A 22045-nucleotide genomic window follows, 5' to 3' on the forward strand; every position below is an offset into this window, starting at 1 on the left:
TGTGATGACAATGCGTGAATTAGCAGCATGTTGGACGCCTGGTTGCAGATGCCCATATGCTCAGTGTATGCCAGTATTAATGAGAGAGCACCAGTGTGTTTACCCAGGCTAGCTTCTTTTAGATGTATTGTGTGTAGCCTATAAGAGGTGTATAAATCACCTATACAGTATAAACTATGTACAGTTGATGTCGGCCGTTTACATACACTTAGGTTGGAGTCATTAAAACTCGTTTTTCAACCACTCCATAAATTTCTTGTTAACAAACTATGGTTTTGGAAAGTCTGTTGTGTCATGCACAAAGTAGATGTCCTAAGTAATTTTTCCAACAATTGTTTACAGACAGATTATTTCACTTATAATTAGAGGTCGACCGATTATGATTTTTCAACGCCAATACCGATACTGATTATTGGAGGACAAAAAAAGCCGGAGCCAATTTATTTAATTTTTACATGTATTTTTGTATTTTTATTTGTAATAATGACAATTACAACAATACTGAATGAACACTTATTTTAACTTAATATAATACATCAATAAAATCAATTTAGCCTCAAGTAAATAATGAAACATGTTCAATTTGGTTTAAATAATGCAAAAACAAAGTGTTGGAGAAGAAAGTAAAAGTGCAATATTTGCCATGTAAAAAAGCTAACGTTTCAGTTCCTTGCTCAGAACATGAGAACATATGAAAGCTGGTGGCTCCTTTTAACATGAGTCTTCAATATTCCCAGGTAAGAAGTTTTAGGTTGTAGTTATTATAGGAATTATAGGACTATTTCTCTCTATACCATTTGTATTTCTTATACCTTTGGATGTTCTTATAGGCACTTTAGTATTGCCAGTGTAACAGTATAGCTTCCGTACCTCTCCTCGCTCCTACCTGGGCTCGAACCAGGAACACATCGACAACAGCACCCTCGAAGCAGCGTTACCCATGAAGGTACCATGTTCATCTGTACAAACAATTGTACGCAAGGATAAACACCATGGGACCACGCAGCCGTCACACCGCTCAGGAAGGAGACACATTCAGTCTCCTAGATATGAACGCACTTTGGTGGGAAAAGTGCAAATCAATCCCAGAACAACAGCAAAGGACCTTGTGAAGATGCTGGAGGAAACAGGTACAAAATTATCTATATCCTCAGTAAAACAAATCCTATATCGACATAACCAGAAAGGCCTCTCAGCAAGGAAGAAGCCACTGCTCCAAAACCGCCATAAAAAAGCCAGACTACAGTTTGCAACTGCACATTGGGACAATGGAGAAATGTCCTCTGGTCTGATGAAACAAAAATATAACTGTTTGACCATAATGACCATTGCTATGTTTGGAGTCAAGGTAAGTCAAAGTCAAGGTATTGGAGTGGCCATCACAAAGCCCTGACCTCAATCCCATAGAAAAGTTGTGGGCAGAACTGAAAAAGCGTGTGCGAGCAAGGAGGCCTACAAACCTGACTCCGTTACACCAGCCCTGTCAGGAGTAATGGGCCAAAATTTACCCAACTTATTGTGGGAAGCTTGTGGAAGGCTACCTGAAATGTTTGACCCAGGTTAAACAATTGTAAAGGCAATGCTACCAAATACTAATTGAGTGTATGTAAACTTCTGACCCACTGGGAATGTGATGAAAGGAATAAAAGCTGAAATAAGTAATTCTCTCAACTATTATTCTGCCATTTCACATTCTTAAAATAAAGTGGTGATCCTAACTGATCTAAGACAGGGCTTTTTTACTATGATTAAATGTCAGGAATTGTGAATAACTGAGTTTAAATGTATTTGGCTAAGGTGTATGTAAACTTACGACTTCAACTGTATGCCTTTGTATACATGGGAAGACAGCCCTTGCATACGAGTGCTCAGGAGTTTGCAACTGAAGTGTTTTTGTATCAAATTACAATGTACTCCCTATATAATGCACTAACCTTTAACTTTGTAAAAATATTTGTGCATTATATAGGGAATAGGGTGTCCTTTGGGACAATACCAGTGATTCTCTGTGGTCAAAATGGCTGCTCTTGTTCTTTCTGAAAATGGAGGCTGACGGCCGTCTGTCTTGTTGTTGTGTCGCATTTCTGGTTCTCAGCCTCCTTTTAAGCACGACCTCCTCGCGGTCGATGGTAAACCCTCCCGTAGCCCCGTCAGGACCCGAAAGGTCCTGTATGTCACCTGTTAGAGGTCAAAGGGTAGGGGCGTGACACTAGCAGCTGTGCATTGTGGGGAACGTAATCTTTGTTCTCTAATAATACCCTGTTAGTTACCCCAGGATTTCAGTGCATGATATTGTTTGACTACATTGTAGTGCATTTTCTTCTTTGTAGGGGATTGAGCTTTGAGATTTGGTGTGTTTTTGTTAGTGGATTTGGGGGTTTATTGAATTTGGATAAGTGTGACTCTCAAAGCAGTGGATTTATATCACCATATCAACTATTTGTCAAACTACTTATCTCTCTCTCTCTGTGTCTCTCCCTCAGAGGTTTGTGCAGGATTTGCTCCATGGTGGAGGAGACCCGTAAGTAACAGTAGAATCTCAATCATCGTCATCATTGTGTGGGTTATATTTCCATGGTTGTGGCCCCATCGGTTGTTCTAGTAATCAGCAATATCTTCAGCAATATCATCACAGATGTCCTACATTTACATGCATTTCATTTGGAGTCTGACATTATCTGTCAGCATAACCTCCTAAATACTTTTACAATCAGCATTATCATCAACATACATGTTCCTGTTATTTTCACTGTTATTCAGAGCAATTAGGGCTAAGTGCCTTGCTCAAGGGCAACGCGGCAGATCTTTCACCTAGTCCGCTCTGGGATTCGAACCAGCAACCTTTCGGTTACTGGCCCAATGCTCTTAGCCGCTAGGCTACCTGCCTACATCAACATCCACCATCAATAATTATCTCATCACAAAGCCATAGCGGCGTGGGCCATGTTTCTCACACATCCCTGGTTCCAGGTTCCAGGCCCTGTACAACTATCTGCCCCGTAACGAGGATGAGCTGGAGCTGAAGGAGGGGGACGTCGTGGACGTCATGGAGAAGTGTGACGACGGCTGGTTTGTCGGTAAGAGAGGAGAATAAAGGCGTCAACCTTTCCTCACAGAATCACCGTACTTGATTGTTGAAAAGCTAAGCTGTTGTTGAAAAGCTAAGCTGTTCTCTATCCAGTCATGACAGAAGATCGGAAATAGTTTTGACGGGTGCAGCGCTCTGGTAGGCTGTAGTAGAGGGTTCTCCAACCCTGTTCCTGGAGAGCTATCCTCCTGTAGGTTTTTGCTCCAACCCCAATTGTAACTAACCTGATTCATCTCATCAACCAGCTGATTATTAGAATCTGGTGTGCTTGATTTGGGTTGGAGTGAAACCTACAAGATGGTAGGAACAGGGTTGGAGAGCCCTGCAGTTAGTAGATTTGCAGCAGTGGATACTGTAATGGCATTAATGTTCAACTTGTACCCCACTCTCACCAGTTGGTGGTGCTCGAGTTCCTTGTGCGATCTACTACCTTTAGTTCTACTGCCTGTGCCCTGAGTACAACACACTTCAGCCCCATCCTGAAACAACCCCTAGCCTGTAGGCACTTAGGGCGTACATCTAAAAGACTTTGATAAGGATAAGAAATGTGGTTATAGTCCCACCTTGCCCTCTGATAGGCAAGCTGGAATTTCTGCCACATTACTTAAATCTATTCAGCCCTCTCAGATTTACAAATGCCTAGGAGCTAGGAGAAGTGCTTGGGAGCTAGGAGAAGTACTTAGGAGCTAGGGGAAGTGCCTAGGGGCTAGGAGTTGTTTCAGAACAGGGACTTCCTCTCCCACTCTGAAATGTCCACTTAATCCATTTTGACAACTCAGCTGGATACCAAACGGCAGTATTATCCACTAAAGACTGGTGGCACTGAGAATACATTTCCACCCCCTCTTCTAGGTCCTTGTATTTCCTTCCTTCCTCAACATTCAGCCATGTTGCAATGGGATGTTTAGCTGGACGAGATCATTAGTTTCCTGATCTGGATATTGAGTACATTGCAGTGTGGTAGGAATGCTGCCATCTAGACAGGCACAGCTGCTGAAAAACTAAACTTTGAATCTATTTTAAAGGTGCAGGGAATCAGTTGTGTTTTTTTGCAATATTTGAATACGGTATTTAATACAGCAATTATCTGGCTAGTTCTCTCTGCGTATAAGAACCACTGAATCACTTCTAGTGAGCTGTGTAAACGGACACATTCGATTGTTTATTATTATTAGCCTTCATTAAACACGGTCTCTTTTACATTTACGACCTACAACGACGTTTCGTTGTGTCACCGTTGGGTGTCCAGTGGAGAATGTCATCTCTGTTTTTTGTGTTTTTTGCAAAGGGACTTCTCGACGGAGCAAGCAGTTTGGAACCTTCCCAGGAAACTACGTCAAGAAACTATAATGATGAATCCGGTCCACCCCCGCACCCTCCTTACTTGGGCCCTTCCATCTCTAGCACAACCCATATTGGACACAACCAACCCGGAGTAAAATGAAGTTGCTCCTAGACACTGATTTGGGTCAGTTTTGCACTTTCCCCACCAATGGTTATGGTTAGGATTGGGGGAGGTGGAGCTGACCCTAGATCTGTACCTAGGGGAAGCCTCACCCCGGAACAACACGCCCCCACTGTCGGGTCATCCAAGAAGCCTTTCCCAAGCGTGTGTGACGTCACAGCAAGTATTTTGTTTTAGCTCTAACTAGCCAACTCTACAGGAGACTATTCCACTAACTAAACGGTTATTTTCTAAATGATGGAGTGAGTAGAGGTTGAAGAAGATCCATACTTTTGTATTCCTGTCACCTCAGATACTGAAGGAAGGGTAGCCAAACAAGATGGCCACCTTTTTAGTGTTGACATCTGCTGTTATTTGATTCATTAGATCTATTTTGACCCAGTAATGTAATAACTTGCATTGATAAGTTGATTGTGTAACTTTCAGAGAGGTCAAATGTGGTAAAGAGAGAGTTAAAGATGCCAAGTAAACTGCCACTCAGGATTGCCTTGACATCATCATGTCAGCCATGTTTCTTTTCCCTTTTTCCTCAGTGTTAAATGAGTACAGAGACCCCCCTAAGCGTATTATCTGTAATAGGAGGGCATGGTATTTTCAGAGCAGTATTGTCATAGGACATTGCAACACATTTCAATGTTTAGTCATTTGGCAAATGCTCTTATCCACACCGACTTTCAATAAGCAACACGAAACAACCACAGCGTTATTAGTACAAAAATCTTCATCAGATGTTACATTTTCATACCCCAACACAGGAACACTCACCTATTTTCCCAGTGAAAATGATGATGCTGTGTAATCCATGATACCCAAAAGTGTTGCTGGATACCACGGGATAGGGTCTGACATGTTTGGAGGCAAATGCATTGATATTGAATGCATATATGTATATCCAGAGCCTTTTATTCGCAACGGAAGGTTCTGGATATCTGCCCGCTATGGGTCTACAGTCAATTCCAGTTTTTCATTTTAGTGTTTGCAAACTCCTATATGGATGAGTTACTTCAAATGTGGAAGTGGCAATCGTTGATATTTCCTTTTGAACCCTTCTGCTTGAACAAGTACAGTACATGTTGTACTGTTGATGGAAGTAATATTTATAGATCTGGGATTTTATTGATTGGTTGACTTGGCGTTTTATCCTTTCTCTCTCATGTAAAAATGTCTGCGTTACACTACGGATTTTACAAGTGAAAGCTAGATTGGATTGTCGATAGGGCTTTGGGAGTTTGATACATATGCAAAAGCAACTAGTTTTTCCCACTTTTTTTCTGTATGTATAGATGTTTCTAATGGGGGAAAAGTATTGAATATTGATGAAAAGGTCGTTTAGACGTCTCCGTCCATAGATATAACTCATGGAATGGATGGAGCAGCATCAGTTTCTCAGCTTACTTTGTCTACTTTCTTTTAGTTGGAAGTGGCCTAAAGTTGACGTGTACTTTTGGCTAATTTCAACCGCAGCAAATCCCCTTGTCATGTTTAAGATAACGAGACGATAGGCCAATTTTTGTTCCCAGTCAAGTCTGACATTTTACATTTGTCAATATACAACAAACGTTCAGGTCTCAACAATAAAACAACCCTCCCTTTTTTGAAACGGTGTTTATTTTGTTCGACGACGAGCTTTTTCTTTTTACGATTGCTGTTGAATACCGTATTAGGAACGTTGCCACATTCGTTGCCTTTTTTGTCCAAATGGGATGTTTTACTTCACTCTAATATAATCAGATAAGCGGTGTAAATGAATTTGATTGAATTATACAGTTAAGTTCCTGGAGTCGTTTTCTCTCTCTATAGGTCATTCTGACGGCGACCTTTCTTACTGTCCGGGATGAATGAAACGATTAGAGACAGTGTCACTGCAATAGCTTTTATAACAATGTATTTGAATAACATTGGTTAGGCATACTTTTTGTGTTCCATGAATATGATTTATGACATTTTGTTTTTGCCTTTTTCGTGTGTAAATGAGTATTGTATTCATATAGGAAGAACACTGCCCGCAGAACAATCGTTTAAGCACCTTAATATGTAATTACTTTATTTTTTTGGTTTCTGTCTTTGGTTGGTTTTGTTCTAGTTTATTTTTTCTCCCCATCCCCTTTTCATTCACTCTTCCCTGGGTCGTGTTCATTTAGGCACCAAAAGAAAACGGACTCCCTGGACATGTCCAATAAGAAATGCACATTTTCATGTTCTGTTGCAAACGTTTCCCGTTGCTATCCCTAATGAACACGACCCTGGCATGTGAGAGCACTGCGTGTCTGTTGGCGTTTTTTTTTGTTGTACGTCTTTTGTATGGAGCTGTAAATCGATGACACCGATCCACTGCTTTATAAACTCTTATTTTTCTCACCCACCGTCAGTTTGAGTTGCCTTTTTTTTCTGCTTGTCATTTTTCCACACCACCTCTTCCTTCGTCCACCTCATTTGCCTCAAACAGCCATACCTCCATTATCCCTATGGTGCAAAAATAAATAACATTTATGCAAAAACAGAACACTTTTGTAGTGGGTTACACTACTTTAAGGTTCTCTTTTATGAAGGGTACCTTAATGTAAAGTGGTACCTTGTAGTGTTAACAGGGATAACCACTCTGGAGAACAAAATTGAGTATAAGGGAATGTACTTTACCCACAACTTAAGGATAGACTGTAACGTTTAAAATATGTATAGTCTGCCTTTGCTACCACTTTCGGGGACTTTAAAGGATTTGGACTGAAGACATGGAGGATCCCCGGCTCCCATTGGAGTTGTTTATATTGAATCTGAAAGGGGGCCTAGAAGTGCAGATTCTTAGCTTTGTCCAAATGTAAACTCAAGTGGAGGCATTGCAATGACATTCTTATTACAAGTCTTTCTGCTTTAATTTACGATTTTTGGGGACTGTATTCGTAATAAATTCTGCCTGATCATTTCAATATTTCTCTCTCTTTGGAAAGTCTGAAAGCAGGCAAACTTCTTTTCTCACTGGTGTGACAAAAACATGGTTATTACGGTAGTTATAACTAGTGCTGTTGTCCACGTAGGAATTACTGTACATTTGATACTGTATGTAATTAAACTATTTATCCAAAAAACATAATTTGCCCCGGGATACTTCAACTGGTGGCTATCAGAATAAAGACAAAGGAGCGCTTTGTTGCTGGGTAAATCTGATAGATTTATTGATTGGACAAACAAACAAAAAGCTTATGTTTCGGCATAAATCGTCTCCATCAGAGCCTTCTGTTTAAGCTGAGCTGTAGGGTCTTTTCTATTGGTAAACTGAAAGGTTAAAGTTCACTCTGCCCCAATATGTATTGGACTGTATTGTTGGATCAAGACGATTTGAATTGTTCTATGTGAAGTAGGTACGTATTTGGAGACGTGTGTGTGTGTGTGTGTGTGTGCTTACGCTCCTTCTACATACACACACCATCCCAGACATCCTTTATTTGTGTAGGAGTCAGCTCCTCCCTAAACCTGTCCCCATCGCAACTGTACAAACAAACCCGGACTGATCGGTCTTGAAGGAGGTATATGTTAGCCGTTTCAGGAGATCGACACTGAGGGGAGAACAAACAACTTTTAATGTCAACATAATTGGCCATCCATTGTTTTCGTTGGCTTTCTTCATCCCCGTAGACATTATGGAAACAGACTTAATGCACAGAGGGCTGACAACTTGAATAGATTAGGCTGTCTTGCTTACTGTGCGTTAACGTTGTTATACACATATACACATAAGAACTGCTTGTGTTTTTGACGGATTAGTTAGTTGCATTAGATGTTTTTGTAACTGTTTCAGCTAGGCGTGAGCGAGAGAAAGCGTAACGTTCAGAACAGAGTGGAGATTGGTTCGTGTCCAGATCAGACAAACAGAAAAAGAACGAGAGATCTCGAATTAAATGAAGAGAGCGAAGTGCCGCTCCAGATCAATAGGGCCTGGAATGCTGCTGCGCCTGGGGGACCTCCAGGGCCTGAGCAAGGAGCTGCGCCGGCAGACCAAATAAGGGCAGGAGCAGCCGGAGAGCCAGAGTGTGGAGGGGGGTGGGGGTCGGGCTCCAAGGCAACCCAGGGACAAGGAGAGACAAGTGGGCCGCCTGCTCACAGACACTGGCCTATCCTGGATGTTCATAGGCATACAGGTGGAGCAAGAGGGCGAGACACTGCTGGAGAAGAATGACGCTACATGAGTTGGATGAGTGTAACGAGTATCATGTTCAGAAACGGCGAAAGGGCTACTATGTCCGAGAAGGAGGTGGAAAGAGAGGGAGAGAGAAAGTGTGAGAGAGAGCGAGCGAGTCCAAACAGAAGTAAAGGAAAACAGGAGAAAGAGTCACCAGCCAAAAGAGAAAAAGAACAGAGAGCGAGGGAGAGCTGCCTCTGGTCCTGAGTCGGGCCAATGACTTCACTCAGGGGGTGGGGTTTCCCCCCCCCCCACCCCTCTGCTAGTATAAAAGGGTACATGACTAAGTTGTCCCACTGCTCTGTTTATGAGAACCCTGCTGTGTTTGGGACACACACACACACCAGTGTACTTCCAGCTACAGGGACGAGGGACAGAGTGGGACATGCCACTGGACGTTGTCCTGAACGGCCCGGCCCCGTGGGGTTTCCGACTGACCGGGGGCAAGGACTTCAACCAGCCCCTCACCATCTCCAGGGTAAGAGCATGTGTACCTGATACTTTCAGACTGACAATGGGTGGGTGATTCTGTGTTTACAGTATGTGTTGTATGTGTGATATGTGCTCGAGCATCTTTGAGCGGGCCTGGTGCTAGGTGTTTGTGTGGGTGAGGAGGCAGTCGTAGGGAGGTTGTGTGTGTGTCCTACAGTGAACGCACACAGTCAGATATACTGTACTCAAGCGTTCCACCATTGTGTTCTGTGTGTAGAGGGTTATGTTGATCCGCTCTGTCTTAGCCTATGTTGTGCGTGTGTGTGTGTGTCTCTCTCCCCCCCTCGCCCCTTTCTCTCTCTCACTGCCAGCATTCTTGGCTCACCTTCCCTTTACCCTCTTGTCTCAGTTAAGTAGCTGCACTAGGATGAGAAACAGCATGGAAGAGCTCAGTGTATTAAACCTGACTGACTATGCAGTAATATTGCCAAAAAGGTTGCATCCCAAATGAAAACATATTCCCTATATAGTGACTAAAGCCCATAGGAATCTGGTTAAAAAAAAAAAAAAAGTAGTGCACTATAAAGGGAATAGGAAGCAATTTGGACACGGTCGTTCCCTAACATAGAACAGCCCAGATACGTGTGTGATGCGTGTGTGTGTTAAAGCGTGATACAGCAGGGGTCTTTCCATGGGGTGGAAGGCTGGGGGAGCATCCTCTCTCAGACACACACACACACACACACACACACACCCGCGTTCCAGTAAATATCTGCAGCTTAGTTTGAAATAGCTGTTTGCATCATCTACTGACACACACACACACACACACACACACACAGCAGCTGAATGAACGCAGACGGCTGGGAATGGATTATGAGCTGGTGATCAAAGAGCAGTCTCCTGGCTAGGCATCTAGGTTGAGTTATTCAGAGAACGCCCTCCATTTAGCTCAAGTCAAGACATTAAACTGTGTGTGTGTGTGGTCAGCAGCGTCGTCACGTGTTTGTGTTCGCGTTGTGTCTTTTGTATGTGTCTGTCTGTCTCTGTGCGTGCGTATACGTTGGAGTTTTTAACATTGGCACGGTGCGTGTGTTTGTGTATGTGTGTGTGCGCGTGTGTAACCATAGGAGTATCAGTAATCCCTGGCGTGTGTCTAAGTTTAGGGCTGACACCAGGGCCGGAGGCTAAAAGTTACTGGGGAGGTCTGTGAATCACCGACCCTTGGGGGCCACTACACACACCTGTTGTGTGAGCAGAGAACCGCAAGCTGAAGGAGAGGAGGGAGGGAAGGAGGGACAAACACTGGGGTCTCTGCCATGGTGTCAGACAAGTGTTTATTATCAAACAACGTTTCAAAGGCACTGCAGGTAGATGATGCCCCTAACTACAGATCTAGGGTCAGATTACCCGATCCCCAAGCGTAACCTTGACCATCAGGGGGATGAAGTACAGTCTGAGTCAGTTTCAGTCACTTTTCACCCCCCCCCCCCCCCCCCCCCCCCCGCTGATTGATTTCAATCTCCTCACATACCCTTGACCCCGTCCGTGTGTCACGTGTCCCTTCACAATCCACCCACTAGACACGCCCGCATCACTTTACTCCCAACCTCTCACAGAGCAGCCGTTGATCAAAGCTTTTTAATTAAACCTCTCGACGTGGTTTTATCAGCTCTCGTTCGAAGGGCTGCTCACTTGTACTGAGATTCAGCCACTGCCACATTCCCGCTCCCTCGCAGAGCTTGAACCCCGACCTTCGACCTTGTCTCAACTTCGTCTTCCCGGGGGGCCATTTGGGTCAAAAACCTCCCCTTCTTCAAAACAACTATCTCCAGGACGGACGACAAGTGGCGTTTTAAATTAGACGAACACAGACGAGTGATGTTTAAATTAGCTGTGGCCGTGCATTTTTGTCTGGGACCGGAAGCTGAGTAGGGAAGAAACTAGGGGCTAGTGTTCAGTAGTGTGTGTACAGCATAGCAAAATTGAAATGAGTTATGGTAGTAGCAACCTGTTTCAAATCGTTGCTTTCTCCCTCCTGAACACAACCCAAGTGTCCATCCATGCAGGAAACTTCTGGCCCTAACCCTTCAATGTTTGCAGATCTGAAGAGGGGGTAGGTTACAGTGTAGTGGAGGAGCTTCCGCCATATAAGGGTTAGGGAGCGATTTGTGACTGACTGTTGGAATGGATAGGAGAGTAGTAAAAAGGATGCACATCACAGGGAGATACAGATGATTGATTTGGAAAAAGCCAAAGTTTCAAATGTTCATCCTGGGTTATTTATAGGCCTATGAGTTAAGAGCAAGAGAGCGCACGAGAGCGAGAGAGCGCACGAGAGAGAGAGAGAGAGCACGAGCTCAAATACCAGCGAGGGCAAGGCACTTTATACAGAGAGAGAGAGGTTTACCTCCTGACTTTATACACAGAGAGGTTTCGACCGTGTACTTTGGAGGCCAGGACACTGTCAAGTAGACAGGCTCCTAAAACAAACTGCAAACTCTGCAACAAAATCTACTTTTGAGTTGGAGTTTTGGAATTGCTTTTCATTTGTATGAACATACTGAGCATATAGTTGTGGGTTGTTGTGCACAAAATGCAGCAACCCTATCAACAAAATTGGGTCGTCAAAACATTGCCATATGGTCATTTCATGAACAACTTTCTCCCAATCTATATGCAACGACGTGTTAGGAGGAAATAGAATCATGCAAATCTATGCTTTTATTAGAGGTTCTATCAACCAGAAGTGGTTGAAAGTGGTCTACCTCACTAGAAGTGGGCCTACAGTTAACCTAACGTAACAATTAGGCCCAAAGAGATTTGTTCAACTACAGTCAGTCACATAGATGATGAGGTGGTGCTGATATAGAGCAGGCCAACCTAACTACAGACAGATGATGAGGTGGTGCTGATATACAGCAGACCAACCTAACTACAGACAGATGATGAGGTGGTGCTGATATACAGCAGACCAACCTAACTACAGACAGATGAGGTGGTGCTGATATACAGCAGACCAACCTAACTACAGACAGATGACGAGGTGGCACTGATATACAGCACACCAACCTAACTACAGACAGATGACGAGGTGGCACTGATATACAGCAGGCCAACCTAACTACAGACAGATGACGAGGTGGCACTGATATACAGCAGGCCAACCTAACTTGTGTTCATTCATTATGCATACATAGGACAGCACATGCCTTTTGAAGTGCCATTTGATTATGATGAAGAAAGAGTGCAAGATGGAGGGAGAAGAAGGGAGTGTTAGAGAGAATAAGAGAGGTGGAGTGTGAAACAGAAATAGGGAGAGAGATGAGTGAGGGAGGGGACAAGGGAGGAAGGGAGTGAGATGGGGATGGCATGCTTGTGTGGTGAGGTAAGAAGGATATCCCCATGTTGTTTGTGTGACTACGGAACCAGACAAATATGGCACACATTTCTGCCTGGCTATTAGTAGATTATTAACAGCAGCATGCACCTGCTCCTTACTGATCTCTCTCTCCCGCTCCTCTCTCTGTCTCCATCTCTCTCTCCCTCTCCTCTCTCTGTCTCCATCTCCCTCTCCTCTCTCTGTCTCCATCTCTCTCTCCGTCTGAATGATCGGGTTTTATAAGTCATACCGAGTTACATACGGGAGAGCATCGTAAAAACATACCTTGGCAGCAGCCAGGGTTCTCACTTCAAGCTCTCTCTCTCTCTCTCTCTTTCTCTCTTTCTTTCTTTCTTTCTTTCCATCTCCCTCTCCCTCATTCTCTCAGTTCAGTTCACTTTCTAAGTATGAAAAGTGAAGACATTGGCTTACTTCACAAAAGTAAACGAAGACAACACTAATAACAGCAACCGTTATAATAACAGCAACCGTTATAATAACAGCAACTGTTATATTATAAATATTTGTGATAATGGAATTGATAATGATCAATCTTGTGTGTCACCACTCTCGTTCTCTCTCTCTGGGTAGATCACTCCGGGCAGTAAGGCGGCGGTGGCCAACCTGTGTCCTGGTGATGTCATCCTGGCCATCGAGGGCGTCCCGGCGGAGGACATGATGCACTGTGAGGCCCAGAACAAGATCAAAGACGCCATCTACCAGCTCATCCTCACCGTCCAGAGGTCACACTACTCACATGCACACACAGGAATGCACACACGGATATTAGTCATCTCACATAAACACATACACACACATATATACACGTACGCCAATACACACACGCCTCTCACATAAAAGCACACACCATTCAATTGAGAGCAGGTGTACAAACATCACTGACACAAGTGACTACCAATGAAGTAAACAAACTGTCACTGGTTGGGTGTATCCTATGACACGCATAGCTAGTCAAACACACATTCATGTTGGACTAACTACAGAACTTACTTGATGAATCCCAAGATATCTTTTAAGACACACATAGAACGTTCCGTCTTATGTAGAATGTTCCAGAGCTGGCAAAAGACGAGCTCTCGCATTCCTGTTCTTTGATTTCATACCCAACAACGCTAAGAAAGGAGCTACACACACCCACTCTCTAATACAGACAAACTTGTACACGCCCACGCACATACTCACACAAATACTCTCTCATACACACACACACACACACACACTTTTATACTGTTCACACACCAAAGGAAGTCTATAAAGTTGGGTTTGATTTATGAGTGCTCAGCGCACCGTGGCCCAGCCGCCATGTAAACTGGTGTTTTGACTGTGGTCAGAATCGTTTCACCTGCGGTCGAGGGAGTTGACAGTGAGCTCTTGTTTGATTGTGACCCGATTCTTGTTCCCAGACCAGAAACCAGGCTATGGTCGCCTCAAGTCACGGAAGACGGGAAAGCCAACCCGTTCAAAATCAACTTGGAGGCTGAGCAGCAGGTGAGAGAGAGAAAGACTGTGTGCGCGTGAGTATATGTGTGTGTACCTGCATAGCTTGTATGTGTGTATTTGTTTGTTTTAGTTGTCTATATATATTTGTGTCTACACCTGTTGGTGTTTGTGTGTGTAATTACACATTTCCAACTAGAAAACAAAGTCAGAGAACATCACATAAGGCCTCCTTGTCTTTTTCTCTCTCTCTCTCGCTCTCTCGCTCTCCGTTCAGGAGTTCAAACCCATTGGTACGGGTCACAATCGCAAGGCCCAGCCCTTTGTAGCTGCAGCTAACATTGACGACCATCGTCAGGTGGTGAGCACAGCCTACAACACCCCCATAGGCCTCTACTCCTCAGGCAACATCCAGGACGCCATGCACGGACAGATGAGGGGCCTGGTCCAGGACAAGCCAGAGGGGTGAGTTGGCTGGCTGGGTTGGTGAGATGGTCAGTGGGTTGATGGGTGGTTGGGTGTCTGCCTGCCTGCTTGCTTTCAATCTGTTGTCATGGTGATATCAGTAAGCTATATAAGCTGTCGTCTTCTATGAAAGCCTCTTCGTTTGTTTCTGCCAGAGTTTGGTTACTGTAGCTAGCGCTATTCCGAAACACATACAGTGCATTCGGAAAGTATTCAGACCCCTTGACTTTAATCAGCACAACCGTTTTCAGCTGTGCTAACATAATTGCAAAAGGGTTTTCTAATGATCAATTAGCCTTTAAAATGATAAACTGGGATTAGCTAACACAACGTGCCATTGGAACACACAAGTGATGGTTGCTGATAATGGGCCTCTGTACGCCTATGTAGATATTCCATTAAGAATCAGCCATTTCCAGCTATAATAGTCATTTACAACATTAACCACTTCTACACTGTATTTCTGATCAATTTGATGTTATTTTAATGGACAAAAAATTTGCTTTTCTTTCAAAAACAAGGACATTTCTAAGTGACCCCAAACTTTTGAACGATAGTGTATGTATAAAAAAAATAATGGTCCACCACCCAAAGGACATCCAGCTAACTTGACACAACTGTGGGAAGCATTGGTGTCAACATGGGCCAGCATCCCTGCGGAACGCTTTCAACACCTTGTAGAGTCCATGCCCGATGAATTGAGGCTATTCTGAGGGCAAAAGGGAGTTAAACTCAATATTAGGAAGGTGCTCCGAATGTTTTGTACACTCAGTGTGTATATACACTTAAAAACTGGGTGGTTCGAGCCCTGAATGCTGATTGACTGACAGCCGCGGTATATCAGACGTGTATGCCGAAACATTTATTTGTACTTCTCTAATTACACTGGTAACCAGTTTATAGTAACAATAAGGCACCTCGGGGGTTTGCGTTGCGTTATTCATAAGAACAGCCCTGGCTGTGGTACAGTGCCATGCGAAAGTATTCGGCCCCCTTGAACTTTGCGACCTTTTGCCACATTTCAGGCTTCAAACATAAAGATATAAAACTGTATTTTTTTGTGAAGAATCAACAACAACTTGACTTTAATCAGCACAACCGTTTTCAGCTGTGCTAACATAATTGCAAAAGGGTTTTCTAATGATCAATTAGCCTTTAAAATGATAAACTGGGATTAGCTAACACAACGTGCCATTGGAACACACAAGTGATGGTTGCTGATAATGGGCCTCTGTACGCCTATGTAGATATTCCATTAAGAATCAGCCATTTCCAGCTATAATAGTCATTTACAACATTAACCATGTCTACACTGTATTTCTGATCAATTTGATGTTATTTTAATGGACAAAAAAAACACAATCATGAAGTGGAACGACATTTATTGGATATTTAAAACTTTTTTAACAAATCAAAAACTGAAAAATTGGGCGTGCAAAATTATTCAGCCCCCTTAAGTTAATACTTTGTAGCGCCACCTTTTGCTGCGATTACAGCTGTAAGTCGCTTGGGGTATGTCTCTATCAGTTTTGCACATCGAGAGACTGAAATTTTTTCCCATTCCTCCTTGCAAAACAGCTCGAGCTCAGTGAGGTTGGATGGAGAGCATTTGTGAACAGCAGTTTTCAGTTCTTTCCACAGATTCTCGATTTGATTCAGGTCTGGACTTTGACTTGGCCATTCGAACACCTGGATATGTTTATTTTTGAACCATTCCATTGTAGATTTTGCTTTATGTTTTGGATCATTGTCTTGTTGGAAGACAAATCTCCGTCCCAGTCTCAGGTCTTTTGCAGACTCCATCAGGTTTTCTTCCAGAATGGTCCTGTATTTGGCTCCATCCATCTTCCCATCAATTTTAACCATCTTCCCTGTCCCTGCTGAAGAAAAGCAGGCCCAAACCATGATGCTGCCACCACCATGTTTGACAGTGGGGATGGTGTGTTCAGTGTGATGAGCTGTGTTGCTTTTACGCCAAACATAACGTTTTGCATTGTTGCCAAAAAGTTCAATTTTGGTTTCATCTGACCAGAGCACATGTTTGGTGTGTCTCCCAGGTGGCTTGTGGTAAACTTTAAACGACACTTTTTATGGATATCTTTAAGAAATGGCTTTCTTCTTGCCACTCTTCCATAAAGGCCAGATTTGTGCAATATACAACTGATTGTTGTCCTATGGACAGAGTCTCCCACCTCAGCTGTAGATCTCTGCAGTTCATCCAGAGTGATCATGGGCCTCTTGGCTGCATCTCTGATCAGTCTTCTCCTTGTATGAGCTGAAAGTTTAGAGGGACGGCCAGGTCTTGGTAGATTTGCAGTGGTCTGATACTCCTTCCATTTCAATATTATCGCTTGCACAGTGCTCCTTGGGATGTTTAAAGCTTAGGAAATCTTTTTGTATCCAAATCCGGCTTTAAACTTCTTCACAACAGTATCTCGGACCTACCTGGTGTGTTCCTTGTTCTTCATGATGCTCTCTGCGCTTTTAACGGACCTCTGAGACTATCACAGTGCAGGTGCATTTATACGGAGACTTGATTACACACAGGTGGATTGTATTTATCATCATTAGTGATTTAGGTCAACATTGGATCATTCAGAGATCCTCACTGAACTTCTGGAGAGAGTTTGCTGCACTGAAAGTAAAGGGGCTGAATAATTTTGCACGCCCAATTTTTCAGTTTTTGATTTGTTAAAAAAGTTTGAAATATCCAATTAATGTCGTTCCACTTCATGATTGTGTCCCACTTGTTGATGATTCTTCACAAAAAAATACAGTTTTATATCTTTGTTTGAAGCCTTAAATGTGGCAAAAGGTCGCAAAGTTCAAGGGGGCCGAATACTTTCGCAAGGCACTGTATATTGGCCATATACCACAAATCCCTGAGGTGCCTTATTGCTTAAGTATAGCATATTCAATCCATGTTTAGTATCATAGGCCTGTTGATCTGTTTCAGAAAACTCTGATTAGATGACTTGGTGTTCTGGCTATGGGCGGTGACTATAAAAAGAGTTGTGTATACGAAAGGCGTCTGCACACTCACGCATCATCACCTCTAACCTCCTCTCTCCATTCTCCTCCTGTCCATTCTTCCGCTCTGTTTTTCCCTCTCTTCACTTCCTTTTACGGATGTCTGCTGGTGCCTGTGTTATGTGTGTCTCTGTCGGACCTGGGTTCAAATACTATTTGAAATATTTCAAATACTTTGAATGCTTGCTCTAGCCTGCCTGGAGTACCACATGGGTGGGGTTTACCATTTTTGGGACTATTTTATTGGTCCATTAAGCCAGGCAAGCTCAATAAAGCACTGATAATGTATTTGGAAATTATTTCAAGTAGTATTTGACCCCAGGTCTGGTCTCTGTAATGTCTGGCGAGCCTCCTTTTGCCTGATGCGGCCTACGATAGCCAAAAGCCTCAGGGCCCTGTAGTGAGAGTGCCCCAGCTGGCAGGCAGCTGGCAGGCATCATTTCCCTCCGTCCCTAAACCTGGAGCTGGGGGGGTCCGGACCCCCAGGCCTCAATTACGACTCTGATGTTAAATCTGACATGGAGGATAGTGTTGTTATGACTACACTGGTGTCTGCTGGGCTCGATGAACAGTGCTTTCCATGGTAGCCGCAGATCTCGGATGAAATAGGTGCAGTCGATGTCAATTAAGGCAGCCCCCTTGCACCTCTCTGATTCAGAGGGGTTGGGTTAAGTGTGGAAGACACATTTCAGTTCAATGCATTCCGTTGTACAACTGACTAGGTTTCCCCCTTTTTTTTCATATCCACAAAATGTGGAAAATATTTGTGTGTGTGTTTGTGAGTGTGTGCCGCATCTGTTATTAATACTCACCTCTGTGTCTGTATTTTTGCTTGTGTGTGTGTGTGTCCATCTCTGTAGTAGCAAGACGCTGAGCTCCATCGAGGAGTCTGATGTGTACCGCATGCTCCTGAAAGACCAGGAGGAGCCCCAGGAGCCCCGGCAATCCGGTTCCTTCAAGGCCCTGCAGGACTTCGTCGACAGCGACGGTCAGTTCTCCACTAAGTATCTTCTCTTTCATTATGGTATGGGTGTTTCATTATGGTATGGGTGTTTCATTATGGTATGGGTGTTTCATTATGGTATGGGTGTTTCATTATGGTATGGGTGTTTCATTATGATATGGGTGTTTCATTATGGTATGGGTGTTTCATTATGGTATGGGTGTTTCATTATGGAATGGGTGTTTCATTATGGAATGGGTGTTTCATTATGGTATGGGTGTTTCATTATGGTATGGGTGTTTCATTATGGTATGGGTGTTTCATTATGGTATGGGTGGGTAATGATATCATCATTCAGTGTGGATTCCAGGCTATAATGCTGCAGTCCCGCACTCAAGAAGAGCTTCACGGTTGCATAAAATAATGTATTATTTCTTAATGAGACATATATCAAGGACTAACCTGTTGGTGTTGAAGTCGTCGTCAGTGTGGGCTAGCTCTCTCCCACTCACACACTTCAGGACCTATAGTTGAATTAAAACCTCTAGCTATCAACATGGCATACATTTTGACCCCAAGAAAAAAACAATTGGAAAGAGCCACAACCAAATGGAAGATGTGATTTGAAATCAGTATTTTGTTGTCCATTCATTTTATAAGGCAAAGCAGAAGGAGCTCATATAGAATGCACGTTGTTCTGATCTTGGAATGTGGGTATACAAGGAGTGAACTCTATATACAAATGAATTAGTAGGGGAACAGATTACATGTCTAAACTTTGGTTCAGCAGGCTAACACGGTCAGCTTGAGTGGTACTGATGACCCAGGCTTGGTATCTTTACTTGTGTTGCTTATTGTAAAGGGTCTTTGGGTTTTAGAAAAGTGCTACATAAAGGCCTATGAACAAAAATATAAACGCTAGGTGTAAGGTGTTGGTCCCATGTTTCATGAGCTGAAATAAAAGATCCCAGACACTTTCCATACGCACAAAAAAACGTATTTCTCACAAATTCTGTGCTAAGGTGTCATCATCAACATACTGTGCTGTGGGGATATCATCAATATACTGTGCTATGGTGTCATATCTGTGACATCATATATGTCTCTAATGCTCAGCTCCCTTTTGTAATTTCAATATTTGTATAATTTGTTTGTGACTTGTATTCTTTGTCACAAGTGGTAACCTATTCCCTATGTATTGACCTGCTCGAAGTAGTGCACTATATAGGGAATAGGGTACCAATAGTGTGTCCCATGTGTTGTCCAGGCACTCGCCCCATGGTGACGAGGACAGTGAGAGCGCCCATGACTAAGCCACCGCCGCCCACAGGAAACCTGCAGAAACTGCCCATGTGTGACAAGTGTGGAAACGGCATTGTGTGAGTACTTTGCGAGACAAAGCTGCTCTGAGAATGTCATATAAAAAGTTGGTATTGAGTTGCACCCATTTCTTTCAGTACTTAAAAGAAGAGCTACAGCCTGAAAATCCAGAACCTGTTTTGAGATAACATTCCACTCCTTTTATTCTGTGTCATTGCCAAGGACAAAGGAGGCTGCTGAGGGGAGGACGGCTCGTAATAACGGTCGGAAACGTTTGATGTCTTTGATACCATTCCACCAAATCCGCTCCGACCGTTACCACCAGCCAGTCCTCTCCAATTAAGGTGCCATCAACCTCCTGTGTTGCCAAACAGTATCTTTCTTCTACAGAGAGTTTGCTTAGTTGGGTTAACCATCCGTGTTTGGTCAGACAAAGAGTGTCAAGGAGTATAATGATGGCAGAAACAAACTGCTACCCAGGCCAGAAGAGTTACACCTAAAAAGTTCTGCCAGAAACTAGTTGTCTCTTGAAGGTCCAATGCAGGCTGTTTTTATCTCGTTATCAAAACATTTCCGGGCAACAATTAAGTACCTTACTGTGATTTGTTATCGATTTGAAATAGTCATAATAAACTATTAGTGAAGAATTTCTCAAGCAATCATTTTGTTAGGACTGTCTGGGAGTGGTCTGATTGGGGAGGGGGAAACTGAAAACTAGCTGTTATTGGCAGAGAGGTTTGGAAAAACCCGGCCAAAACTCCATCCCACTGAAACAGGCTGAAAATGTCAGGCAGTCTTTTTTAAACAGCTCTTACATTAAAAGGGCATTATCATAATGTTCACAATTTGACAGTATTGTTCCAACCTCTTAGTGTGTAAATGTATGTAAAACACAGAAAAAACATTTTTTTTAACTGCACGGGGCCTTTAAAGGGGAAGTTGGAATTTGAGGTTGTACTTTTGAATATTTCTAACATGTTTCTACCAGATCTTTAGACTACAGACTGGCATATGAGAAATATGTATGAGAGAATGTGTTATCAGGTGAGAAGCAACGTAGCTGACAACAATGTACACTGACAACACCTGCTCTTTCCATGACAGACTGACCAGGTGAATCCAGGTGAAAGCTATAATCCCTCATTGATGTCACTTGTTAAATCCACTTCAAATCAGTGTAGGCGAAGGGGAGGAGACGGGTTAAAGAAGGATTTTTAAGCCTTGAGACAATTGAGACATGGATTGTGTATGTTTGCCATTCAGTGGGTGAATGGGCAAGACAACCAATTTAAGTGCCTTTGAACGGGGTATGGTAGTAGGTGCCAGGTGCACCGATTTGAGTGTGTCAAGAACCGCAACGCTGCTGGGATTTTCACGCTCAACAGTTTCCCATGTGTATCAAGGATGGTCAATCACCCAAAGAACATCCAGCAAACTTGGGGTAGGGAGGGGGTCAGCTTCAGCGGTAACTTCAGCCAGCTCCTGTTAACTCTGTTGTTCTCCTATAGGGGCACAGTGGTGAAAGCGAGGGACAAGTTCCGTCACCCTGGCTGCTTCGTGTGCACCGACTGTGACGTCAACCTTAAACAGAAGGGCTACTTCTTCGTGGAGGGCCAACTGTACTGCGAGACCCACGCTCGTGCCCGGACGAGACCCCCGGAGGGCCATGACCTTATCACCACTTTCCCCTCAGCATAGGACCCTTCTCACACACACACACGCACGCACCAGCCTAAAAACTCTGTCTGCCAGTGAGGCACCTTTGATTGTAACTGTTTGTGTCTGTGTTCTCCTGTGTTCTCAATTGTCTGTATGCTCTGTTTTGCACAAATCCTGAGAGTGCATTTGTTTGTGAATACACTTACATGTATACTACTCTCTTCCTTCAAATAAAGGGGGTTTTGACTCCATGTTGTGGAAACGCCTCATATGTTCTTTCTCTTCATCCCTTTCCTGAGCTGGCTGACTGACTGACTGACAGGCAGACACTCTAGATGAAGTGCTGGCACGTCACAGTGGCACAGAGGGCACTGAGAGCGGGGGGGGGGGGGGGGGGGGGGGGAGAATGTGAATGTGTCACCTTCCCCGGGTCAGTTGCGCTTCCTCACGGGGTGTCACGGTGGGCATAAAGGGTACTGTCTGTTTACGATCTGGGATTTGGCGTCCGGCCAGACGGTGAGCCTCAGTGAATGTGTTGTAAGGTCAGCAAGTGTTTGGGAGACAGCTGAAAGGGATGAACGCGAGGACGGACAACTGTGATTAGACCAAAACTAATGAGATTTAAAAAA

General features: G+C 43.6%; 2 protein-coding genes across 10 annotated transcripts in view; both read left to right on the forward strand.

The window, feature by feature from the left end:
* Positions 1-7477, forward strand: part of sorbs2a (sorbin and SH3 domain containing 2a) — a 105671-nt gene extending 98194 nt beyond the window's left edge. For all 9 annotated transcript variants that reach the window (XM_036933530.1, XM_036933531.1, XM_036933532.1 and 6 more), the window contains 3 exons: positions 2484-2521; positions 2971-3077; positions 4377-7477. In XM_036933530.1, the coding sequence (XP_036789425.1) occupies positions 2484-2521; positions 2971-3077; positions 4377-4438 (207 nt within the window). In that variant the 3' untranslated portion in view covers positions 4439-7477. The remainder of the gene's footprint in view (positions 1-2483; positions 2522-2970; positions 3078-4376) is intronic.
* A 1523-nt stretch (positions 7478-9000) lies between these two features.
* Positions 9001-21678, forward strand: LOC110534414 (PDZ and LIM domain protein 3). The gene is made up of 7 exons (XM_036933539.1): positions 9001-9205; positions 13133-13284; positions 13966-14050; positions 14277-14464; positions 18355-18482; positions 19705-19816; positions 21266-21678. The coding sequence occupies exons 1-7, from the start codon at positions 9035-9037 to the stop codon at positions 21453-21455; spliced, it is 1026 nt and encodes a 341-aa protein (XP_036789434.1). The 5' UTR covers positions 9001-9034; the 3' UTR covers positions 21456-21678.
* The last annotated feature ends 367 nt before the right edge of the window (positions 21679-22045 follow it).

The sequence above is a fragment of the Oncorhynchus mykiss genome, chromosome 10 (genome assembly GCF_013265735.2).
Source record: "Oncorhynchus mykiss isolate Arlee chromosome 10, USDA_OmykA_1.1, whole genome shotgun sequence".
Lineage (NCBI taxonomy): Eukaryota > Metazoa > Chordata > Actinopteri > Salmoniformes > Salmonidae > Oncorhynchus > Oncorhynchus mykiss.